This window comes from Halyomorpha halys, unplaced genomic scaffold (genome assembly GCF_000696795.3).
Source record: "Halyomorpha halys isolate HHAL.00 unplaced genomic scaffold, Hhal_1.1 Scaffold34.1, whole genome shotgun sequence".
NCBI classification, from domain to species: Eukaryota; Metazoa; Arthropoda; class Insecta; order Hemiptera; family Pentatomidae; genus Halyomorpha; species Halyomorpha halys.
Window position 1 is genome coordinate 704,790 of NW_027105031.1, and position 26,623 is coordinate 731,412.

Here is a 26,623-nt window from a genome sequence, read left to right on the forward strand (position 1 = left end):
CATAGTCATAGAACACAATGTAAATTTTTTTTTTAATTTTTAAGTATTCAGACAGTTTTTTCCAGATTCTTGAAAACCTATTTTTGTGCTAATCCTCTTTCTAAAACAAACAATTTAATTCTTAAAAATTCCAAGTATGAATGAAACTTTACTCATGCTTAATTTATTGTTCCATTCAAGAACATTTTTTCAAGATACACATTCTATTTTTCATGACTCATGACGTAATAATTACATACCTCAAAATTTGAATAAAAAAAAAAGGTTCAATGATTTTCTAATATTACGGAATGAGTGGCTGTCAAAAGGGCATTTTCAAAAATATTAATCCAGATGTAAGACAAATTTAAAAAATAAGCTAAAATACTTACAGTTCAGTATTAAATTAGAGATTAAAAAAACAAAATACAAATGAATTAATTTTATTATTACTGCAAAAATAAATAACAATGAAAAACATATAATTATAAGGAACTATCTTTCTGCAGTTACAAAAGATTTTAAATTAACAAATACATAGTTTATTTAAATTCCAATAATACAAAGATTGGAATATTTTTCCTAATACTTATGCAATAAGTAATTTAGAACAATCAAATAAAGGAAATTCATACATACAAACCTCCTTTACTTATTTAATAGCATATATAGTGTATAAATTGCTACTATAATAAATATTTTGATATATTTACAAACATTAAATTAACAAAACACAAAATAAAGAAAAAAATCATAATAAATTACATAAAAATATCATTCTATTATGATAAAATCTGTCGTTCTATATGTACATACATCGAACTAAGGGGAACAAGAACAACATCCATATTTACATATTGAGAAAATAGAAAATCTCAATCACTTTGATTCTCATTTACTGACATGTTGTAGTAACATAGGTTTAAATTCCTCGGGCTAATATTGGAGTACTTAGGGGTTGCAGGAGCTGAAGTTGACTCTTCGACCTAATATAAAAATTTAATATCAATTAAATACCTATAACTATGGAGTAACAACAACCAACGTCCATTTTTAGAGGTGTCAGTTACTTTTATGTAATATCCATTCTTATTTCTAAAAACCTTGTTTTTTTAATTTATTTTTCTTAGAACCTGGAATTTCAACATTGGATGTTGTTACTCTAAGCCACAAAATTATTATAACAAAACCAAAATATTAAGTAAAATAAGGATTTTTCATTTCATTCTTTCATATTAATTGTTAGACATTATGGCAGAAAAAAATCAAAATACATATGAGTATTATACCAGCTATCTCAAACATGCTCTAAAACAACCATTTTTTTTTTAATTTAATTGTTATAATTTTAATTGCTTTTTTGAAAAAATTAGATGCAGATTTAGCAATGCAATATACTCTTATTAGGCAAAATTCTTTCAGACATATGTCAGCAGACATTCTGTTACACTGGAAAACCCTTAAATTTCATTATTGTGAAAAGCATTAGTTCCCAATCCTCTTCAGTTTACAATTCCCTAAATAATCGGATTTTTTCTGCGGCGCCCTTAACACACCAGTTTTTTTCTAAATTTTTTACTTTCACGGCACTTTGGGAATCAAGTTAAACTAATGGCAAAAAGTACACAGAAACAATTTTTCTCAACTATTTAATCTAATACAAATAAATATTTCCACGACATCCTCTGATTGTTGCAAATATTTGTATCCATTCCTTTTGATGGGTACAAAGAAAAAAAATTAAAGCATAGAATCCAATAAAACAAAATTAGTTTCCTAATAATAAAAAAAAAAAATGTATAACACATTTCATAAAATTAATTTTCTTGCATTGGATTACTCTTTCCATTTGATGGAATACCACATTGTTATAATATGATTACTCTCTCCTCCCCCTTTTTTTATTGAATTTTATCTCCTTTTTAGTAAAAAATCTAGTGTAAATAATTAGAAGAATTTACTTTTCCTTATTATCCTTCGGTTTAAATTAAATTTTAATTTAAAATTAAAGTGATGAGCCCTTTTCAGTGCAGAGAAAGAAAAAAATTCAGACTATATTGTTTATACTTTATTTATTTTTATTTCACAACAATGATGCCAGTTATGATCAAAATTAAATAGTAGAAGCAGAATATACAATGAGGAACACTAGTTGTAACAAAAGTAGTGCATTTTATTTCCCTTATTCTATTTTTGTTATTTAATTTTATGTAAATATATTGGAATTTAATTTTATGTAAATATATTTGAATTGAATTTTATGTAAACTTATTGGAATTTAATTTTATGTAAATATATTGGAATTTAATTTTATGTAAATATATTGGAATTTAATTTTATGTAAATATATATTCATACAAAGCCAATTAAAGGCACTAATTCCAAGTAAATAAGTAAAGTCTGCTTCTAATTATTGAATTGAATCTTTTTTTGTTTTGGGTAAAATAAATTTTAATAACAAATTAGTTTATTATGTGAGGAGTCCACGGAAAGAATGATTCAAGTCCAATTTTCATGATTTTAATTTTTTTACACATAAATATTTTTTCATAATTTTTTTAATGATTCTACTGATAATAAGTAGCGAAGGGTCTAAAATATTTCTTTCACAACCACCTTATAGTGAAATTTTATAAAGTAATGAAAAGTGAAATGTTAATTTTAATTTTCTCTGTATAGATATATCATCTCATGAACATTTGTTTATTCATGTGTTAAGATAAGGTGGGGAACATAAAACTATTTAAAATATTTTATAATGGTAAAATCTGGAAAAGGATTCTGGTAAAAACATAATGGTATTAATTTGGATTTTGCCAATATAATATATGGCTGTGCTAGGATGTAGACTGGTTGAATACATACCAAATTAAAGGTATTAATATGGCCACATATGGATAATTGAATGATTCAATAGAAATGTATTATCATACAAATGATTTTATTTACATATATAACGTGATAAATACGAAGTACGAATTAAAATATTCAATTTTAATTTTTTTTAATATTTACATTAACCCATCAAGAAACTATCTGAGGTGCAGGCAAAAAATAAAACACTCATTAAGTGTAACTTACCTGTACTTATTGTAGTAACTTATTTTTAATGCATGCCTACATTTTGCCTTAATTTGTATACTTCCATTAAAGCTAAGTAAACCTCTTCAACATTAATTTTTAACACAATATGCAGTCGATAAAACACACTAATTTCATTTAATAAAAGTATAAAAATATATATCACATAATTTAATGTCATTTCTTCTTTAATTATCACTAATTGTAAAAATAACTTCATGACATTAAAAAATAAATCTAACAGTATTTTTTTAGTTTTTACTGACACAAACACTATTACCATTGTTAATTACATAGTTGTCAGGAAACATCAATGTTCAATGGCATCCTTGGAATTGTATTCCTTCAAACTAAATTTGCAATACGAATTAAATACTTTAACGTACCACAAAACTTTGCACGATAAATCAAATAACCATTATCCAATGGTAGAAAACTCACTTTGAAAAATAACTTGATTAAAACTCCTTATATACATAATTGTGAAAAGTTAAATAGAAAACTCTAATTATAAAAAATAAAATTGGAATGTTCATCAGAATAAATAATAAATTAATAAAAAAGTTTCTTAAAAACCTGCACCATTAACTTCTTGGGTACAGAGATGTAATTTCTTGATGAGGTAAAAATGTACACATTATACACAAAATTTTATGAATAGCGCCAATATAGGGAGATGATTAGCAGATGCCAAAACAGAAATTACTTATTGTTAAAAAAAAAAAAAAATCATTCAGATAAAATTTATTTTCATAAATCATCATCAATAAATTGAAAAGAAAAAAACAAGGAGGAAAAGTACTAAATAGCCAAAACATCTTTTAAGCTTTGGAGATGAGCTATATAAAGCAAATATATATAAAAAGAATAACATACTATTATTTTAATTGATAGATTATATCAAATATACATACACACAAAAAACACACACACACACATTAGGATCACAGATTTTTAAGGCTTACCATCCAATACTGAAGAATATATCCAACAACAATATTATGAAGAAGAAATTGTAAAAAAAAAAATTACAAACTACCCTTAAATTCAGCAAAATTAGAGCACTACCTGCATTTCTTTATCATCCTCATCAAGTCCTCTTTTTTGTGCAATAGTTCTCAATAAAGCTTTCCCTTCCTCTTTGGTCTGTTAAAACATATAACAAACAAATATTAAACATAAATAGGTCAAAACAAAAATTGGTCAATAAATCTTTATATTATACATACATTATATAGGTGTGCTCAGTCAAGTGAGTAGTAAAGATTCCCTGATTTTTATAGCTTATTTTTTTTCTGGTGATTTTATGATTGTTTATTATAACATAGGAGTAAGGAGTCAGGGCCTTTAAAAAAATTTAAAATTAAAAAAAGTCACCATATCTTTTATATAGGGATTTGAATTTCCTTTCAAATATAAAAAATGGGTGGGAGATACAGTTCACAGAAAAACATATTTTTCAGCTATTGAGAAGGAGCTATCTCATGGAAGGTGGTCAAATTAGAAAACAGAGATTGGGGTCAAAACCTTAAACATCAAAATCAGTTTACCCTTTCAAAAGTTAATGAGCTTATTTAATTTATTTTTTAATGATTTTGGAATAGTGATTCCAAAACACTTTATATTTTTCCTCTAGCTTCACAAACAACCTGAATAAGGGCACATGAAGCCAATCATCACTCACTATTTTTAAACAAAATGGAGAATGATAATGATGAGTTTTATTATAAACTATAATAAAATTGGCCCAATTTTGGAGGAAAGCTGCAAATAGTGGACTTTTTCTATTGGAGTTTTTGTTTCTAGACATCTTGAAATGTAAAATCTCAAATATTGATGAGGAGTTTATTTATTTTTTCTTTGTTGGTTACAAAGATTCTTTATTGAAAATAATAAACCAAAATGATACAAGCTGACCGTTAAGAGAATGAATACTGTTGACTAAATGCCATATTACCATAATACTTCTACTTTGGATAGTGTAGATAATGAATACCGTTAGCCAATGATGCTCAGTCGAATATCATGCTAACATAACACTCTTATCTTGTATAGCTTAGAGAATGACTGGATAATTACAGACTAATACCATTAGTCAACGTTATTCAGTTTAATACCATGTGATCATATATGAATTCAATAGTTTAACTTTTTTTTTTTTTTGCAGATATTTTATTTCTATTTTTCTTTTTTATTCATAATATGTTTAAAAGATCTTAAAAATAAATAAAGTTTTAATATCCTTTACTAATTTAAGGAATAAAATAAAGTTGAAATATTTTTGTTATAGTGTATTAATTTTAAGTTACTTTCATTGTACACATTTTTTTATCGTCACAAGTAACACAAACTAACTCATCATCATCATCAATTTTATAGTGTCTAGATAGCCTAATATTAAAGAATTTGAGATTATTGAAATTCTTCAGCGAAATTTTAGTAAATGAAGGATGTTTGAAATTATTAGTATAATAGAATGATTAAAATTATAAGACTAATAGTTTTACTGGCAACATCATGATTAATACAGATAATTAGTTTTTGCCTGAGTATTTTTCTTAGGCCTTCCTTTTTCTAGGCTTTTCTATCTTCAAGGCACTTAAAATACCAGATGTATCAAATTTATGTCAAATTGAACTTTGAAATTTTCTTCTTAAATGCATAAATGAGAGCAGAGAAAAATTGAACCATAATGTAAACTTTATATCTATATATTTAAAGTGTTTAATGACTAGCATAACAAAGATTTTGGATTCATTACATCCACAATTTATCATTATGAGACATCAGACTACCTAATAAGATGAACTACAGGCTAATTCAAAAAGTATTGGTATGAAAAGGAAAAAGGAAAATATAATAACAAGTAATGAATCCTTTGACTATGATTAAATAAATTACCTCCTCATAATTCAAACATTTCTGAGCATAGTTATAGGCCAATTCTAGTTGATTTTTCTTTAGATGGAAATTGGCAAGATATTTATAAGCTTGACTCAGCTCAGATTTATTTTCCGTTCCTGAACTTGTATCATTCTCATTAACGAATTCTGTAAATGCAGAAGCAGCTTGGTCTGGATTTGATAATTTGTCAAATAACCTAAAAGCATAAAAATATAATATATCATTTTAGATATACTAGTTTTCAAAAGTAATAAAAAAAGAAAGAAATAGAAGTAAATATTTACTTGGCAAGTTTCAAAATGGCAGAACCTTCAACATCTCCAACACTTCTGGCTTTGTAAAAGCATTTAAGGGCTTCTTGAACCTTTTCTAGCTTTTCATACGTTTCACCAAGTGCAACCAGCATTCGACTGTCATTTGGCCTCAAGTTTTGGGCTTGTTTGTAATAATATAAACTATAGCTAGGCATTTTTAATATTTCATATGTCTGTCCCAGTCCATACCAAGCTCGATAATCACGTCTATTAACCTCTGAAACAAATTTTAAGATTACTAAATTAGTTTTCCATAAGAAACAATTACGAAATTAAAAATAATAAAATTATATTTAAAAAAAATACCTATTGCTTGTCTATAACTCTGGATAGCAGCATTAGTATTCTTCATTTCCATATATTCATGACCCATCAAAGTCCAAGCAGCGAGATACTGAGGATTCAGCCTGAGTGCTCGCTGAAAGTACAAAACAGCCTTATGATGGTCAGAACGAAGACTGTAATAATTTCCTAGAACAGATTTTAAACACATTGTTATAAAAACTAACACTCAATAGACAAAGTTTGTTGATGTATTTAACTACAACATATATATATTTAAACACCTATCACACAGCAGGTTTCGATTCTGTATTTATCAATTTCTGACACTTCTTGAGCTAAATATGCTAGCTCCACTCTCATCTCTTTAACATATAATAGATTAGATAGGGTATCCATATTGTCAAGGTTGTACGGATCCATCTTCCTTAACTTTTTAAATGTGGCTATTGCTTCAGTTACCTCTTCAAAAGAAAAAACAAAAATTAAATACACGGTCCAATTAATGCAAATATTTTATGCTTGATCAAATTACCTCTTTTATTATGAAAAACGATAGCTTTTTGTGCCAATAGATAACTGCTTCCATTAAGCCCAGCATTTTGAAGTTCATTATAAATATCTAGAGCTTCATCATTCATTTGCTGTTCTAGATATGCATGAGCAAGAAAAAAGTGCTTCATCCAATGATCAGGAAGGGAGAGTGATCTTAACTTTTAAAACAAAATAAAATAAGTAAAGTTAAAAACAATTATCTATTCATAAATAGAGTACCAAGAAATATACTTTCGCTCTGTCTGTTATAAGATTCACCAATTCCAACCAAGCACCCCAATGTAACGGTTCTAGAGTAACAGATTCTGAGAGAACTTGTCTCGCTTCATCTAATAAATCTAATCGCTTTAAAACTACTCCATATAAATACAGACAATAGGCATCCAAGTTTCCAAGAAGATAATCAGCACGGAGCTCCGTACAAAGCCTCTGGAGTTCTGACACAAGTTTAGGGTCTGGCCCAGCAAAAAGCTCATTAAGATTATCTATTTTTTTCTTTTCTAAAGAAAAGTATTTCGCGTACATACTTAAAAATTTAGCACAGTTAGATTTACAATTTTTAATATAAAATGCACACCTAAAAGAAAAAATTATCATTTTTATCTTCATATAAATTTATTATTATTTCTATCCAAAAGAAAACATTATTTCATAAAAACCTGTCATATTCCTTCAAATCAAAATGGCTTTTAGCTAACAAATAACTATCATATTCTTCTAAGTCTACAATAGGTTCTCTAGGAAGGTAACTGCTAACTTTAATATGGCTCAGACAATGATTTAATTCTGATAACCTGAAAGAAATAAGAAAAATGTATGTAAATTTAATAAAATATCTATATTCTTCTTTTATAAAAATTGAGCAAGAAATAAATAATCATTTTAATCTTATCTTTCTATTAAATCAACTCTCTTTAGTTTTTAATCAACCAAGAATTTATTATTATTATTATGCTTTGCCATTCTGAACCTAAGATATAGAACGACAGGACCAGATACTGTATCTAGAGTACCATTACCATATACCAGGCTACCTTGGGAATGGTATTACTCTATTTCAGCCTCCAAATTATCTTCTATGTCTGTATTTCTATAAGCCTTTTCATATCCAAACTAAAAGAATTTATGCAAAGTAATAAATAATAAACTATAATAATATGATATCTCAACCAGTAATTATATAACAAGGCTAATTGGTCCATTCTTCAGCTATCAGTCACCAACATATCATTACTCCCAAGTTTTAACGTTTTGTAAAAACTATACCATTAACAAAGCTCTAAAGTTGAACTTAAAGAGTAATTATCATATGTTTCATTAATAGCAATCAAGAGGGTATCATCTATGTCTTTTCTTAGAAGTAAAGGTTTTTTTATTTACTTTTTATTTAATTAAAAATTAGACAACTTACATAAAATTAAGTAATGACCCATTTAAATAACTAGTGGAAACAATTAACATGTATGTGCCCAACTTTATAGGATGGATACATAGATAAATCGACAAAAGTTAAGTTAAAGGTTTAATAAAGTTATATAAAAAGGAACATAATTTAAGACCTATAATAAGTAATATTGAGGGACCCACCAATATTTAAATAAAATATTAAATGAACTGAATAGAGATAATGATTACATTATAACGAATTCATTGAAATTAATAAAGATCCCAGGAACTATAAATATAAAATATAATAAACAGAAAACGATACTGAAATAGTCAGCCTGGATGTAGAGACGATGTTTATTAACATACTAATAAAATACTTCTACTTCTATAGAAATACTCCTACAGAATACTTTTAATAGGAGGTTGCATCAAAGTATTTTAAGATTAATACAAATATTAAGGACAAAAATTTATTCATGGAAGGCCTAAATCTGGGCAGAAAAAAAAATTATTTCATTAACAATAGCAAAACGTTTTGCCAATTGAGGGGCTTAATGATGGGTAGCTCCCTTTCAATCAATGTAAGTGATATTTATATGGTTAAATTAAATTTAAAGTTAGGAAAAATTAAAAAAAAATCTTTACTTCTCAGAGAATACATAGATAATATCCTCTTGATTGCAAATAAAGACACATATGATGAATTACACTCACAATTTAATAGTTTCAGAATAGAATCTTATAGACATTAACATAATTTAGAATTAAAGTTTCATATATTTAGACTTGACGTATCATGCTGAATAATAAGAAAATATTGACAGAATAGTCAGTAAAAACTTATAAATAGTAACATGATGTTAAATTTCTGTTCTAATCCTCCATGTTGGTAAAAGTTTAACTTGGCAAAAAACGTAAAAAAGTAATTGTAAGAATAACAAAAACAAAAAAAGTACAGCGTTGGCCCATCATAACATAATAAACAAACATAATTTCAATTTTGAAAACTCAAAAAGTTGACACACCGCACATTTGTAAAAGAGGGAATGAATGTGTTGATGACAAAAAGAAGGAAAATAAAAGAAGCTAACTATATCACAAAATATATTAATAAGGTTGTAAATATTAAGACTAATGCAGTAAAATTGAAGACCTTTATAAAGGTTACAAATAAATATTTTATAAAGGTTACAATAGTTTTTTTTCGATTTTGTTCTTTTATTAACTGCCACCTAGACTATTTTCAGGCAAAATAATTTTTAAAATAACTAGATAACAATCCATTTCCTGGAATAGTATAGTCATTCATTTGAAAAGTTATTTGATTCTCTATAAAATAATTTTTTTTAAAATAATCATCTGAATCAGACCAGTTTTAGCTAAGATGGAAACTCGCTTTATCTCTATCTTTTTCTTAACTTTTAGTTTCATTGCAAAGCTGGTATAAGCAATGTGATAGATACAAATGATTTTTTTAAAAACATTAACATTTCATGAGATATCCACTACTTTTTCATAAATCTTATTTATCTATACCATTTTTTTTGTTACAGTATTCTCTAAAAACTAAAAAAAATAATATTATTAATTATTTTTATCATACTTCAATAATCATAAACCATAATTTCTTTCTTAGAGTCTTAATCAATGGATATTGATGAATAAAAGATATGTTTTATTCAATGAAAAGATAGTTCCCTCAATCAAAGTTCATTTTCTAATCTTGAAATCATGCAAGCATATTTATTATAGAATAAACTAGTCTTAGATATGGTTAATGACTCACTAAAAAAATATATGACACTCATTGATTTCTAGAGAATATTCTCAAGATAACAAAGTGAAGTGAATATGAATAATATTAATTACAAATTTACTAACCATTTAGTACTGTGCATCAAACCTCTAACAGAGCATTGGTGAATTCCTCTCAACAGATCAGCTTTAACTTCTTCCAGATTTAAAATTACTTCAGTATCCATTTTAGAGTTTGAAAAATACACTTGTTTTCAATTGTAACAGCGATTTGGAGGTAAAAATATTCCTTCTCAGTTAAGATCGACTAAATTATCGATGTGCAAACAATTAATAGCTTAATCCAATAAATAAAATTATATATACATTATTATTTTCTAATTATATTTCCTGAAGTTAAATACGAACAAAATGATTTATTAAATATAGCTAAATTAGTATTGAAACGCAAGATTGAGAATTATGATCCTGTTTGAAAAATAAACCAGAAACTCTAGTCAGTGCTGTTCGTATTTGTATTTACCTCTACAGTGGAAGGTTATGTATACGTTTCGGTGTTAATCATAAGGATTGTATCAAGTGTGACAATGATTTAAAATTCTTAATATATTTATAGACTGCCATTATACTTTGTGGATATGGAAGCTGTTGTAGCTAGTGTAGATAATATAAGATTCGATATAGAAATAGCGTTAGAGCAACAACATGGAGCTTTACCTTTGCCTTTTCCTGGCATGGATAGTGAGTAAATTGTTTTAAATTACTTATTATGCTGATTATGTAAACGTATTTGTTAAATTTTATATTTATGTAAAATACAAATCTTTCACTTAGCTAAAAACAGTTATAGTAAGAATTAAGCCTAATTTGAACTTATTTTATTCTTTTACAGAATCTATTGTGGCTGTCTGTGAATTTTATGCCAAAGGAAGTTGTGCCAAAGGCACTGCATGTCCTTTGCGACATGTTAGAGGGGATAGAACCATTGTTTGTAAGCATTGGCTGAGAGGTCTATGTAAAAAGGGTGATCATTGCGAGTTTTTACATGAATATGATATGACTAAAATGCCTGAGTGTTACTTCTATTCACGTTTCAGTAAGTTGTACTTTAATATTTTCCGTATTCATTAATATTTTCAATATTCTTTATAATTTATTAATCTGATTAATGCTCATTGAGATGTTATTATTACATTTTAACCTAAACATGGGTTTGGTAAAACTTTCAAATCCCTACTGACAACATCCACAACCCCTTTTAATTGGTCATTAACTATCCTAACTGTTTTCCTACTGCTGTTATTTTGATTAAATTGCATGGCTTTAACATGCTGACTCCCACAGTTCCTTTTCTGAGATGAGGTTATTCATATTTATACTGGTATATATGGTAACGAGTAGTAGGTAAGTATGGTAACGAGTTTCATTATATTTTAACAGGTATGGCAAGTAAATAAACGAGATCAGTCATTGTCCCTGTCAATAATGCTAACTAAGAGATAACTTTTAGCTGGCATCCTAGGTAATATCACAAACTTGTAATCAGAGGTGATCATATCATTTTAATCAGAGGAAAACTGTTTGTAACTTTAGCTTCCACAACAGTAATATAAACACCTAATGTTTTTGATTCTAAGAAGACAGTCCAGGTGGTGGTCAATTAAGGTATCAAAATAGTAGAAGAAAACTATTTATTGTTCACTAACGTTTCACCCTACTTTGCAACGCTTCTCCAGGGCTAAATGAAAAACAAGATACAAACATTGTAAGAATTACCAGAACCTCACAATAAGAACTGATTGAACTAAACCTAATGTATTTAAATATTTTGGTGTTAAAAAATGCCTACTATACTATACTAATGAACCAATAAAGGGTCTTAGAGAGCCATGGTTAGTTAATTATGTGATTTGGTCATCACCTACTGTCAGGTTCCATTAAAGGATCTAGATGCTTACTACTTAAAGCGCAGTTACGCCTCAGTAGAATCTTTTTAATTTCAGAGTCCCACTATTGGTAGAATACTAAATAAGCTCTCTATTTTACTGGGGATTTGAGCATAGTCCAGTATTTCTCTATTGGGCTGCCTAGCTCTCATTTTTATGTGTGATACATTATATAAATTGACTTAATTTTTCATTTGAATTATTGAAATCCTTTTCCTTTCTTTACTTTTAGATGCGTGTCACAACAAGGAATGCCCTTTCCTTCACATTGATCCAGAAAGTAAAATGAAGGATTGTCCTTGGTATGATAGAGGTTTCTGTAGGCATGGTCCTAATTGTAGGCATCGACATGTCAGGAGAGTATTATGTATGAATTATTTGGCTGGTCTTTGCATAGATGGACCCGATTGCAAATTTATGCAGTGAGTATATTCCATACATATTACTGTATTTTTATCATGTTTTTTGTTATACTATTGATCATCATATTTAACTTTTAAATAACAAAACTTAATAATATTCATAAGTTTTTGACATTATATTAGAATGTTTAATGATTTTATTTTCCTTAACATTTTAAGAAATCTTCATTCTGTTCATTATTGTTTTTTTATTTCAACTCTAACCAGAAAAGGATTCCCCTAAGGGCCTCCTAGATGTAGATAAAAAATGTTCAAATAAATCTAGTATTAAATTATACTGCGTGTGTATATACATATTGGGGGTCAATGCATTCCAGGAGCCCCAGACACAAATCTTGAAGTTTTGTTAGTTGATAACCCATTTTATTTTACATATCCGATTCTTATGATGGTGGAAAAATGAGTTCAATATCCCTATTGACAAACAAAAAAAATCCTTAGGAATTTTTGAGAGCGCCAGCATCCAGAGATTTGTATAGAGAAGGGAAACTGGTATTAGAGTTACTATGTGTGATTTATTCCCACTTTTATGGCACAATTATTTCAAAATCTGTTTGAATTATGAAATTAATAGGTGTTCAAATACAAGAACAAGTCTGACGATGTTAAATTATCTGAATTTAATGTATTTTGCCTGTTATATTTAATGTATTTTCTCTATCTTTACCAGATTCTTCTTTTTTTATTGGAAAAATATTGATAAATGTTAAACATCTCTATCATCACTAATTTTATTTGTGTATGTATATATGACACAATGATAGTGATAATATTCCTTGTTTATTGTGGTACAAGTTTGGAATAATGTAGTAGAAAATGAAAATGACCTTTAGTATCTTAGAATGAAATACATAAATTCAAAAAATAAGATTAATGATGTAATAATAGATCATTAGGTAACCCCTAATAAGAATAAATTGAGAGGGAGAAAGGGGGGGAATGAGATAATTATAATTAACAAAAATAAACTAATATTGTTAATTACATTATATCCAATAATGTTTTGTATTAAAAATAAAACCACCTATTATATCGTAAATCATGAGGTAGCTTCTAATAATAATTAAATGAAGTAACAATAACTAATAATGTTCATATACATATTTGCAAATTATGTATAATATTTATTACTTGTGATTAAGCAGAATTTCTGTTCTATACTTTCACCTTATGATAATCTAGTACTAAAATACTTCAAAATTGATTAGGAAAAAAATAAATGGATATGGCCTTGTTAGTTTTAGAAGTTTATTCCTCATTTAATAAAGTTTTGTATTTAAATTGAAAGAACATAGTTGACCTATGAGGTAGATTGTAGGAAGATAGTCCTGGTGGCGGTCAATACCCTTATTGACAGCTACCCGGACTATCCTCTTACAATTTATTATTTAAAGTTTACAAACATTACAATGTATTTATATTTCAACAATTCATTGCATCTTATGCCTGATTTTAGTTTTTGTAGTTTGTAATTTTAAATTAACTCTTCCTTTTTAGCCCAAGATTTGAGCTTCCTGCAGCTGATGCCACCCAGAGAGACCCCAAAAAGTTGTTGATAGTGTGTCATTTTTGCGGAGATCCTGGACATAAAGCACTCTTCTGTCATAAAATGCCTCAAGAAATGAGAGAAAATGAAGCTCGTTTGCAAGAGCAAAGGGTATGTTTAAACTATTATATTTTATAATGATTGGTTTATTGTGATGATATGGTAAATTGACTGTGATCCACGATATGATCAAAATAACTGAGGACTTACGATTATATACAAGTGTACTAGACTATGATTTTAGACTTTGATGCATGTTAATTTATAGTTACTTAAACTTCTCTTCCACTATTTATTTTATCAGTGTTGGGCATATTGTATTCTCAATGAAGCCTACAAAGTACTACTTACTACATCATATGTCCTAATGTAACACATCACTCAATAAGTCCCTGGTGTGACATATATATGGTACATACATATAGGCTCTGGTTGCCCAAAATCAGCAGTTGTCCGGTAAACATATAAAAATGTCCACAAAATAGTTTCAAAGGACCGTGAATTGAATTTGCTAGAGATACCAGACACCATGAAGATATCAGAAGGTAGTTTCTTTACAATTTTACATGAAAATTTGGGAATGCGCAAGTTGCTTTCGAAGTGGGTACCATGTTGGTCATACCGGACCAGAAATAAGAGCGCTGTTTGAAGCTTTTCAAGCAAAATGGATATGATTTTTTGTGTTGTTATGTGGTAATGGATGAAACGTGGGCCCATCACTACATACTTGAATCAAAAAGATTGTCAGCTAAGTGGAAAGCAGCCAGTGAAGGTCATCCAAGGCGACGAAAAACTCAAAAATCGGTTAACAACATTATGGCATCAAAAAGAAAGGTAAAACTATCAATAATGAATTTTTTATGGCATTATTGGATTGATTAAGTGCAGAAATCAAGAAAAAACGGTCCCACATCCAAATAAAAAAATAGACTGTTTCATCAGAGCAGTACCCTGTGTCATAAGTTAATGAAAGCAATGGTTAAATCGATTGAATTACGCTTTGAATTGCTTCACTACCCACCGTGCTCTCCAAATTTGGTCCTAGCGATATCTGGCTTTTTATAGACATGAAACTGAGGCCTATTTTGAGAGCAAAGACAATTCATTATACATAAAGGGCAAGGAAAAGTTAGAATGAATGTATCACTCTTGAAGGAAAGTATGTTGATGAATAAAGTGAAATTTCTTTTAAAAAATTTGTTTTCTTAGTTAGACCAGAGACTTATTGAGTAATGTGATACAATTGTCTACATTTTACCCTTGGTTGTGAAAAAAACAGTTCAACTACAAATCACAACACTATAACATCAATAATTGATATAATGAAAGAAGGCGACACCATAAAATATTTAGGATGCACATTCTCGGGAGAGCTACAGTTCAACGAGGATTCGGTGACAAAGTTGAATAAGAATCTGGATAAGCTCGTCATCTCGTGCTTGCTTAAGCCCGAGCAGAAGGTCAAGATTGTCAACCAATATGTGTTCCCAGGTCTTACATACCCTCTCCAAACTGCTCCCCTCACAAAGCTACGTCCTGAAATCCTGGATGGCATCGACACAATGATTCGCAGAAGTGTTAAAGCCATTATAGGGCTCCCTGCGAACACCTCCATGGCGATGTTGTATGCTCCGAGGAAGTACAGAGGTCTATGCTTGATCCGCTGCCAATGGGAGGCTCCCCTTCAACACTGGTTTATTGCTCAGCGGCTGTCAAAGGTACCCGATGCTCTGTTCCAGTCCACTTTCGATTGTTCAGCTGAGATTGCTGAATGTGCGGATAGATTGGGCGTTGATCAGGGGCATCGGAGTGTGAAAGCTCTACGACAGTCGCTACATGAAAGTGCATTCGAGGAATGGGCTAATTGCAGGTGGCAGGGCATTGGAGTGACCAATGCCATTTCAAAGAGACCCCGAGAGCAAATAAGTTTATATATGATAAACAAATACTTACGGGCTCTGAATGGTCCAATGCCCTGAAATTGAATATAAATTATGCACCCCTATGTGTTGTCCCAGGTGTCAGCGGCCAGGATAGAGAAGTTGGGTCCCTCTGTCGCAAATGCAACAGAGAGCCGGAAACACCAGCATATGTGCTGGGGAAATGCCCCAACAACTACCTCCTCATAACACGCCGACATCATAGAGTGAAATACGAGTTTATGAAGCTCCTAAAAGAAAGAGATTTTGCCTGCTTTGACGAGGTCTACTGTGTAGATACGGATGGATCCACAAGATATGCGGATATAGTTGATTTTCCTAAGAAGGGGAAGTCGGCAATCATTCTGGATCCCACCATGAGATATGAAAATAACAACCTTGACTAGGCAAATAAGGTAGATAGGGAAAAGAAGGAAATCTACGATAAATGTATCCCTTTCCTCAAGGAGAAGTTCCGTGAGTTCTTCGGAGAACGAGACTTCAACGTGAGAGGCCTCTGGTTCGGAGCCCGTGGAACGATTCCCAGCACAACTAGGAGCTTCATGGAGGAGCTTGGGGTCGATGTCCAGGACGTGGCTAGGATGACAGATAATATAATACTTGACCCCCTGGGAATCATCCACCACCACATGCATGGAAATTAATGAATAGGGGAGTTATCCAGAGGAGGGATGGCATGCACGCATCGCATATCTTATTTGTTGTTTTATTTATTTATTACTTTATTATTTATAATATTCTAATATTTGCTATATAGGGGAATTTGTTGATAAAATGAGATAAGGGTTGTAAAATGGAAAGGAAAGAAAAAAAAGGAGTAAATTGAAAAGCTTGTATTTAGTTTGTAGACTGGTATTAATAGTAAAAGAATACTGTGGAAAAAAAAAAAGAAATGTAATTTATCTATTATATTATATCATATAAAAATATGTAATTTATATATGTCCAATCGATCAGTATGCTGTGTAATGTGGCAACCAGAAGTATTTGGGCAGCATGAATGAATAAATTTATTTCTCTTCTCTGCTAGTACTACTATTTTTTTTAATTGGTAGTTGGCTGATCGCAACTATTTTTGACAATTACAATCGAAGAATTTGAGCTCCCACATTATTTCTCTCCATTGGAAAAACTACAAAAAATAATTTATTAATGTTTGAAAAGTCAAGGAAATAACTGGAGATTCAAGAAAAATTGAAAAAACAGATGGGATGAGACAATCCTAGATTAAAAACAAAAATGGGTGTAATTTTTATTTTATTGACACATATGTTGTGTAAGATATTAAATTTTAAAATTGCAAAATATAGCCATTAGAAATTTGTAACAAATACATAAATCTTATTATGGTGCCATTATGCCATTATGATGCTCTCATGATTGATGATAACTGATCTCCTTTCTGGCAGAGTTCTAATTTATTTGGGTTCTTTAGATATGTTTTATCTGTAACTTATACAATTATAAATCAGTTCCCAATGTATTTGAGCTAGTTCAATTTATCCTCCTATTTTATATGATTTATAATACTCTGAGAACTTAATGGCATTAGAATTGTTACGAAAAATATACAAAATACATAGGATTCTGGAACGGATATAAATCTCCATACATCAACACCCACCCTCGATTACCTTTACTTACTCCTCGATACAGAGGAGATATCTGTTGATTCCAGGAGAATAATACAACAAAATGCATAAGCAGCAGATCTTATTTACAGTTACCTGAAACGAAAAGTTTTTTTATGAATTACAGTTACATTTTCCTCTCTGTTTTGTTTGTAAAACAGGTAAAAAAATATTTAATGATTAAAAACTGCAAGAAAAAATAGTGGCAGTGGGGTAGAAGAAAGTTGAAACCCCCATAAGACACTTCTCTAACTTCAACTCATACAAATTTTCAGCCCTAACTCAATTTGGAGGAGTAATGGAGGTGTGTAAAACCCTAAAATATGAAATAAAAAAATCCGGTGCTGATGATATAAATTAATACCCTCAAAAAAAGATTCTCTAATGCCTACAAAGTTCCCATACACATTTTTAACTCTGTAAGTGTATTTGGAGGTGCTGTGGTGGTGCAATGATTGAATGTGCATTGGGGAATTAATTCAAATATCATTAACATAATGGCTTTCTGGTTCAGAATTGCATAGTTATTGTGTGACTGTGACCCTGAACAATTTGACACAAAATGAAGAAAAAGTAATACACAAATTTAGTAGCCACATTCCGTCTCCATCATGAAGCTATCAAAAGAACACCATAATATAAAAATTTTCCTCAGGTTTATGTATGTGTTTGAGTTGGAACACAAGATTCAATACATAGCTATGAAACATACTGTTTATTCTTTTTTTTCTGCTATCTATTCTATCGACGCATTCATGAGGTGATGTTTTCTTGATGACTTGTAAACCCTTCTGTTAACCAAATTCTTTCTAGACATATGCTTATGTTTTCCCAGCACTGACTGATTCTTAAATGGTTGACTGTCAATCAATTTGTAACACGAGAATACCTTTTAATGTAGGATTGTTGATGCTCAAGCATGAACTTTACTGACAGTGTCTCTAACTCAACTGTGAACTACACTGTATGGAGTATAACATTTAACTAGAAGCTGCACTCTATCAAGCCTCATACTGAATTCCTTTCTAGGCATTTTCAATCTGAACATATGCTCTAAGAATGTAGTTTATTATTTTAGTTCAAATAAAGTTTATTTTTATGTTATTAAACAAATCTTTGTTAATGTATATGAAAAGAAATATTTAATTTTAAACTAAAAGTTTATTTATTGTTTTACTTATTCTATTTTACATACTTAATTATACTTGCATAATATTATTTTACTTGCATATCATAGGCTGCCAATGGGGAAGATGGTCAAATTCCTGCTTCTTTACTTAAGTCTGGATTAAAACCTCTGGAGGAAGTAACATGTTATAAGGTAGAAAACAAAATTCAATTAGTTTTTATATAATGATTTGTAGTTACTACTTATTAATTTTTATAATTATTTTTTTTTTTTTTTATCATTTAGTGTGGCTGCAAAGGACATTATGCCAACAAGTGCCCTAAAGGTCATCTGGCTTTCCTCACCCTCAGTCAAGCACAAAAGAAAGCAGCTCAAAGCTGACCTGGGCAAGATGTATAAAAGAAAATAGCAATGATTCCTCTTGATAATAAGCCCTTGAGTGCAGTATCGATACTGGAAGTAAACTGCCTCCAGATTCGATTTTCATTGTTTGAACTTTGAGAACTCGAATCATGTATAAAGATACAAGAGTAAAGTGGTTTTACCTCTTGTGCCTATCAAGAGATATATATTTATGTAATATTTTAACTTTTTGTCAACAAAAAAAAGTAATGGTATGCTGGCAGCATTACTGTATGTAAATATTATGAAATAAAAAAACCTTAATTTGAAGAAACAAATCAGTTATTTCAAATGTATACATGCAAAACATTTAGAAATAATATCAATTTGAAAATATTTTGGATTTAATGAATATGTAATTTAGCTTATGATAAAATCCATTGTCAAATTAAGTCTGAAAATAAAGGAAGTAATAGTAGACTTTAAATGGTATGGGAAAGCTATTTAGAGCTATGGTTCATTTCCAAACATGGAAGGGGTAAATTTAAATTTAAATTTTTTTTTTTAAGGTTATCATATTTTTTATTGAATAGGAAGCAATTACTACAAAACTATTTAAGAAGCTATTTGCTAATTGAAGCTAAACAACACTAAGTTCTATTGTTTTTTTTATCCTGATTATTTTTATTGGCCTCCTTCTTGTCTAAAATTTCATCACTTTTTTTCAATGTTTATAAAGCTCTAAGTCTATGTTAATCAATCTGTAGTCTTCTACAGATTCGCCTCCAGTGTTTTAAAACAATATGATATGAAATTCCATCTGGCTCAAAGTACCAATGTTATGAGCAAAAATAATTACGATAAATTATTACAAAGCTTTTATTTGTTTTTTTACGTGGTTTATAAGGCATTGTTATAAATTAATTATCAAGATTCTTTTTTAAAAAATGTATTGTGATATAAGATGAGCCAAATAAAAAAATTGCTAATAATCCATGACTTGATTAAACAAAAACAGAACTTTGTGTAATCAAGTCACTTTTAAAAAGAAAGAAATTCAACTAGTTTTTGAAGAAATTTTTTTAGTTTATGATGGTGCAATTAAGAATAGCCCAATTTAAATATCTCTTAATTATTATCTTGTGCGAAATCTTCATGAATTTTTATTGATCTTTAGCGGAACTTTTAATAGCTTTTCATGATTCAATAAACTAGATATCCTGTTACAATTTTGAATAAAGTCTCAGCCCTATCATCAACTTTTAATATTTCTTGACAATAATATATATTTTTCCTATACTTGTTCACACCTATTTGTCATTTAGAATGAGATAACAATGTAAGAAAAGAGTTGTATAGGAATGTCTATTAGGTGTATCTGTTTCCTGCCATTAATGAGTTAATGACTCACTGAAACACCTCAACTGTGACAAAATTAGTTCCGAATAAGCATTAACTGTTTTGTGAGAAAATAAACTCATATCGGAATATAATTAATAGATATCATGGATTGTTTTTGGCTGAATTTAGAAAACATAAACCTCCTCTAGGAGAGATTAGTCTTAAGGAAATCTTCTACAATGAATAAGCTTCAAATTCAATTCCTCTAAGCTTTGGCCTTATATGCCTGAGAAAAGAACAGACATTGAACATTATAATATATATATGTATTATCCAAAGATATTATAAGATATCATAAAGTATTATTTTTGGAAGAGAGAATTTCTTTGTAAAAAAAATAATCTAAATAGTATGAAAAAACTTTACTGTAATTCTATAAAGAAAATATTTTTAAATAAATCTAGACTAGATTTTTAAAAATCTCAAATATTGTGAGTAGTTTTGTTTCAGTTTGGGCTGGAAGCGGATGAGAAATTTCAACTCCAAAATGATGAAACACTTCTATCAGGGGTATTAATTGTTTTTAATTTAGTTCTCTGCGTCATTGATATATTTTACTTTTAATTTTTTCAAGAGTTGGTCAGGGCTGCAGTCAAGAACAAAAATAGATTTTTACTGCAGCCCTAACCAGCTCCTTCAAATTTTTATACAGTTAATCATCTATTTATATATATTTTTTCAGGTTTATCCTATAGCAAACCAATTTCTCAAGGAAGTAATTGTAATTAACTTTTTTCAATAGGAGAGGAAATTATAAAATGTAACAACATTTAAAATAAATTAAATTTAATAATTAAAACTATGTATAACAGATTACCACTATTGAGTTATACTGTAGTTTTTGAGTTTGGACTTTTTATTACCACCAACAAGCCTGTAATAAACGTCACTTAAAGCATTCTAGTGGCAACTGCTAACACTGTAAAAATGCCTCTAAGCCACATTGTATAACTGATTCCCATGAATTCCACAATGTTACTTTTTCAAAAATAGGATTTATAAATAACAAAATGTTAAATTTCTACAGAAAATGTAAAAATGGCAAACTGGATGAATCAGCATAGCTAGTATAAATTATTGCAGTTACATTGAAATAAAAATAAAATTTTCAATTACTCCTCATCATAACAATGTGCCTGGTTAAAAGTACAGCTACTGAGTCTTTAAATTTATAGACTGACTAGAATATGTTCTTTAAAATAAATGAGCATTAACATTTAGACTAAATGATCTTGAATTATGATTTACTTAATTTTTGGGTCCTCGAGAATTATACATAAATAAAGATTATTTAGAAAAAATAACTAAAGCCTCTCTTAACCGCCCACAATAAAATAAAATAATTAAGATGAATTATCAACTTCAAATCTGTTGTTTTGTTTTCCGGGAGCCAACGATGATGAAATCCTAGGTATTGGCTTCATACAAAAGTATAAGGTAGCTACTTTTTATATGTATAAGCTAGTTTTTCTTCAAGTCTGTTGTCTCCCCCAGACTTGTATTCAGAATCTTCAGTACTGTGTTTACTGTCATTTTCTTTAAACTAAATTTCTGATTACCCGTTGGAATTCCATAAGTCTTACCAAGATAGTACTCCTGATACAACTGTTGTTGCTCGTAGACATTTATTAATATTCACCTTATAAACTTAACTTATATCCACAAATAAGTAAAAAAATATTTGTTAATCAGTATCAAAAGCCATATTAAATCTAACATTACAAGTCCGTCCTCTAGTTATCACTTGAAAGAATAAAATGTTTTGCATGTACACATCTTTTTTTTTAAGTTCACTCTCAAAAGAAAATAGCAATTTTATAGGTTTTGCTTACATAAAGATGTGTCATCATTTTTTTATTTTAAATTATTTTGTTTTGGGACTGTTTGTTATATTTTCAAAACATATTGCAATTGAAGCAATGTGAGATTAATTTAGATAAAATAAGTTTATTTTCTTAGTTGTGTAAATATGTAAATAATATTTTAGGATGTGTGAATGTTAAATAAATGTAGGATATTTTTATTTGGTTATTTTCGTTTCCTTCTTCCTCCCTTCCCTGTATGTTCATATTTAAATGTTACATTCTTTTTTATCTGTAGTTGTTTTTAATTATTAGTGTGTATTAAGTTGGCATAATTCTTGCTCAAGTTTTTTTCTTTTCATGGTTGTAACCTAAAAACTAGGAATACATTTCAAATAAAAACAAATTATATAAATTTGTCTACACCAAGGCTGGTCAGGATCTAAGGTTAATACTAACTTTGAACCCTGAGGGATCAACTTAACTCCATCTCCACCCCACAGTAATCTATACCAAGAGAGAGGGAGACATAGATTTCCTGCCCATTATGTACTCTGTTTAATATGAATGATCTACAACGGATTAATCTTTAGCACAAGATTGATTTGAACCTTCCAGAAAGCAACTCTTCTCAGAGCTCTTAAATATACTGAATTTTTTGGCCTGATCCAAAATTTAAACTATATAAACTAAATGTTCTTCATTATGATGTGAACACATTTTTATTAGTTCTGTAGGGATAGCAACAGAAATCCCTAAATACTTTAATTTTTCTGGTTACTCTCTATGTTAATAAGATCACAACAAATTTCTTCTGGCATCCTCATCTGTTCACAAAACAATTTGATCTAAAAAATCTATGTATTTTTAATGTATTAAGATTTGATGCCACTTCTTGCTTGGTGTATCTAAAGGACAGGGTGACCCTGTCACTCAATGGATTAATCAGGTAGGGGGTGCGTTTTGGGGCCTACAACGATGACCATAAATAAAGGTGTGATCTTGGGTTTTCTGAGGTATGCATGCCCTGCGTGCAGTCGGAACCTCATGCAAGCACAGAAGAGACTAAGGGTCATAAAGAACTGCAGAACAGTGTCACTTGAGGCGGTGCAAGAGCTGGCCAGAGTGATGGCCATTGATCTCATCCTCAAGGAGAATGTCTTTAAATATAAGATGAAGAGACGGAGATTGGAAGCGCTACTGGAGGAATTCTGGGAGAGGTTCGACGAGACTCTAAACTTATGGAAGCAGATCCAGCAGAAGGACTCAATAGAGGTGTGGAGTAGGTGGTGGGTAGCAAGCCATAAGGGCGCTACTTTGAGAACATTTTTCCCCATCGTCCAATCAAGATTGAATGGTCATCCCAGATTATTGAGTCTCACAGATCCTAACAGGAAATGGGGGTTCCAAGGAAAGCTACAGAGCTTTGGAAAGAACTTCGACCTCCGTCGCCCCATATCTGGAGTTCCTGAAACAGCAGAACATGTTATAGTGGATTGCTCAGCCCATGGATGGACACCGAGCCAGTCTGTCGAGAAAGACCGGAATTTTCTCCCTCGCCGGGTCGAACTTTCCCCATCTCCTAGAAGAGAAATATCCCTCCTTCAGGTAGTTTGTTTATGGGTGGAAGGAGGTGGTGGGCCCCACACATTTCATGATGGGAAGGACTTGACCACCCGACATCAGCGAGCGACCGGAAAAGAGAAAGCGGGCTGAGACCTGGTGACCTGCAGGAGGCACCTGGATGGATGCAGAGGACAAGGTGCCTTAAGATACTAAATTTAAGGTGGCTACATACCATCAAATATGCTATAGCTTGTTTGGCTTCTAAGAAGAACTTAGAAATTTCTCTTCTATTAGTTCTAACAAAACCACTATTTGGAAGGCCCCATCCTCTTCCTTCTTCCCGCCCAGGTCTATCCTATGAAGGTTGTGTTACAATACACTATAGGATGCTAGAGTAAGATGTGTAGTCACACGTTTAGGAATATTTAGAAAAAACCTTAAATTAACATAAATAATGAAGGTGTAATATTACTTATCCTTTAAACACTCATATTTAATACTCAAAGTACTTTGGCAAGCTCAAACCAAGCCGAATTATTTCATAAAATACCTACATAATACATCAAGATTTCTATTATTCCCAAAAAGGGAAGGAAAATGACACAAATTAAAAAAAAAAATTGTTTCAATAGATTGTAATGTAATTGTCATGTCAGTTACCAATGCATACATCTATTAAATAAATACGCCAACAGTTTTTTAAGACCAAAATAGTAGATATGCTGAAAATATTCAAAAACCAAAGGAGAAATATATTAATATGTACACCATAATCATACATTAATGAATATATCACAAATTTTACATAATTACAAAAACATTTCCTATCAGGTTCAAAGGAATTCAATTGAATATAGAACTGATTTTTAGTTTAAGTATTAACACACCCCAACTACTTGAACATCACAATTTTATAGCATGGGTACAACCCAATATAAACTATAATAATTTCCAAAACATTAAATTCTATATCATTTCCTCAAGTGAGTAGTTTTGCCGTTTTAACTAATAATAATATAAACAAAAATTTAATTGGTTCATGGATTTATTGATATTTGATGGATTTGACAGCACTTTACAAGTATAACTTGGACTTAATTCTATAAATTAACATAGAAAACATATTTACACATTCCAGTAATAAGACTTACAACAGGCAATTATAATATATACATAATTTCATTTGCCTGTTCTAGCTTTCAGTACCTCTTATGCAAGATTTTAAAATGTCCCTACGAATTTACTTCTTCATGTGAACTACCAAATTCTAACTTAACATCTTCATGCATTCCTTCCACATCAACTTCAGATTCTGGAGCATTCAACATATTCAATGTAACTTCAGAAGACTTTCCCAACATTCCTTGTGATTGTGAAGAAACAATTTGTCTCACAGGAATTCCAGCATCTTCAAATGCCTTTTTCTTTAATGTCGTTCGAATCTGTGAACTAAATTTAACTATCTTCAGTAAATAATATTATACAGTAATAATGAAAATATACCAATGAAAATTGACACACCTTAACAGGAATTTTTAATTTCTTTATTATTATAGGTACAACAATAAGGAACTCATAACAAACTAGTATCATAAACTTTCCTACTGTCAACATTGTTTATTTGCTAATTGTTAAAGTGAATGCACAAAAATGATTAAATATATATTCATGGTAAAAAAAAAGTATAGAAATTGATTCTTTCAGTATGATTTCAACACACTCATTTGTGAGTAAATTTAGAGCTACGATTTAATCACTAACTTACACAGTCTTTCTTTTGATGTGGTCACTAACCAGATTCAGGTCTTCATTAAACTTAAGTATTGCAGATTGGAGCATATCTATATCTTCTTCAGTCCACTTCCCCCTAATAAGTATTCAAAAAGCAAAAATTAGAGATAAGGTGTGTCAATAATTTTTTCTTTCTACAATTGAATGAAAGCTTAGCATACCCTGAGGGAGAGTCAGCAGTGGGATGAAGTTGTAATGTTAACTCTGCCAACTTATTAAAAGCCGCTCCTGCAGCAGTAAATATCTCTCCAACCTAAAAACAAATCCCTATGCTTTCAAATTCATAACTACGAAATAAAAGAAATGAAAATAGCAATTAAATAATGTTTCTATCTCTTTATGGTTGAGCAATCCTGACCTTACTAGCTGAATTCATCGTCATTTAGAATGTTAGTTATAACGGACAAACAATCCTGACTCAAACTCAGGAACCCAATGTTTCTCAATTTGAAAACACACAACGACGCTCAAAAACGTCTTATAAATAGACTGTGTTGCAGCGAAGTAGAAGAATACAATCAGTATCATTCTGTGAAAGACGAAGCATAAAAATCGTGGTTTAATGGATAAATTCACGATTACATAAGAGTTTACAATCAGTATATGCGTTATAGGAACAAAACTACTATCATTTATAGTATCAGATTAGAAGTACATTATATATTCCTAAGCATACGCAATTTATATGTGCCTCAGCTGCCAGTAGTACCCTTGCTGTGATGGTTGATTTTCGGACTGCATTTGACCGGGTTTGGAGTGAAGACCCATCCAAAAAATTGAAGTTATTCGAAGCTATCCATCCATACCTCTCCCAAAGATTCATAAGGGCCAATTATTTTTTTTTTTTT

At 30.0% G+C, this 26,623-nt stretch overlaps 3 protein-coding genes across 5 annotated transcripts; 1 reads left to right on the forward strand and 2 right to left on the reverse strand.

Annotated features, from left to right (window-relative positions):
- Window positions 1–464: 464 nt before the first annotated feature.
- On the reverse strand, window positions 465–10,554 carry Cdc23 (cell division cycle protein 23). 3 transcript variants are annotated; one of them, XR_001343984.2, is made up of 11 exons: window positions 10,386–10,554; window positions 7,775–7,909; window positions 7,347–7,692; window positions 7,096–7,273; window positions 6,845–7,024; window positions 6,585–6,749; window positions 6,249–6,495; window positions 5,962–6,160; window positions 4,290–4,405; window positions 4,129–4,206; window positions 828–965 (listed from the first exon to the last, which is right to left on the reverse strand). XR_001343984.2 is itself a non-coding variant. In XM_014429433.2 (10 exons), exons 1-10 carry the CDS (start codon window positions 10,484–10,486, stop codon window positions 855–857), a joined length of 1,740 nt encoding a protein of 579 aa, XP_014284919.1. In that variant the 5' UTR covers window positions 10,487–10,553; the 3' UTR covers window positions 465–854. The 3 variants fall into 3 exon arrangements, 1 of the variants encoding a protein (XP_014284919.1); XM_014429433.2 differs by lacking the exon at window positions 4,290–4,405 and having other exon boundaries at window positions 465–965; window positions 10,386–10,553; XR_010843540.1 differs by lacking the exon at window positions 4,290–4,405 and having other exon boundaries at window positions 833–965; window positions 4,026–4,206.
- Clp (Cleavage and polyadenylation specificity factor subunit 4) lies at window positions 10,519–22,624 on the forward strand. Its single transcript, XM_014429448.2, has 7 exons — window positions 10,519–10,536; window positions 10,876–11,000; window positions 11,152–11,355; window positions 12,438–12,627; window positions 14,125–14,284; window positions 18,982–19,065; window positions 19,159–22,624. The coding sequence occupies exons 2-7, from the start codon at window positions 10,898–10,900 to the stop codon at window positions 19,252–19,254; spliced, it is 837 nt and encodes a 278-aa protein (XP_014284934.1). The 5' UTR covers window positions 10,519–10,536; window positions 10,876–10,897; the 3' UTR covers window positions 19,255–22,624.
- Window positions 22,625–25,011: 2,387 nt separating this feature from the next.
- LOC106686168 (chromatin complexes subunit BAP18) lies at window positions 25,012–26,426 on the reverse strand. The gene is made up of 4 exons (XM_014429338.3): window positions 26,134–26,426; window positions 25,937–26,028; window positions 25,750–25,851; window positions 25,012–25,433 (listed from the first exon to the last, which is right to left on the reverse strand). Exons 1-4 carry the CDS (start codon window positions 26,155–26,157, stop codon window positions 25,217–25,219), a joined length of 435 nt encoding a protein of 144 aa, XP_014284824.1. The 5' UTR covers window positions 26,158–26,426; the 3' UTR covers window positions 25,012–25,216.
- Window positions 26,427–26,623: the final 197 nt, after the last annotated feature.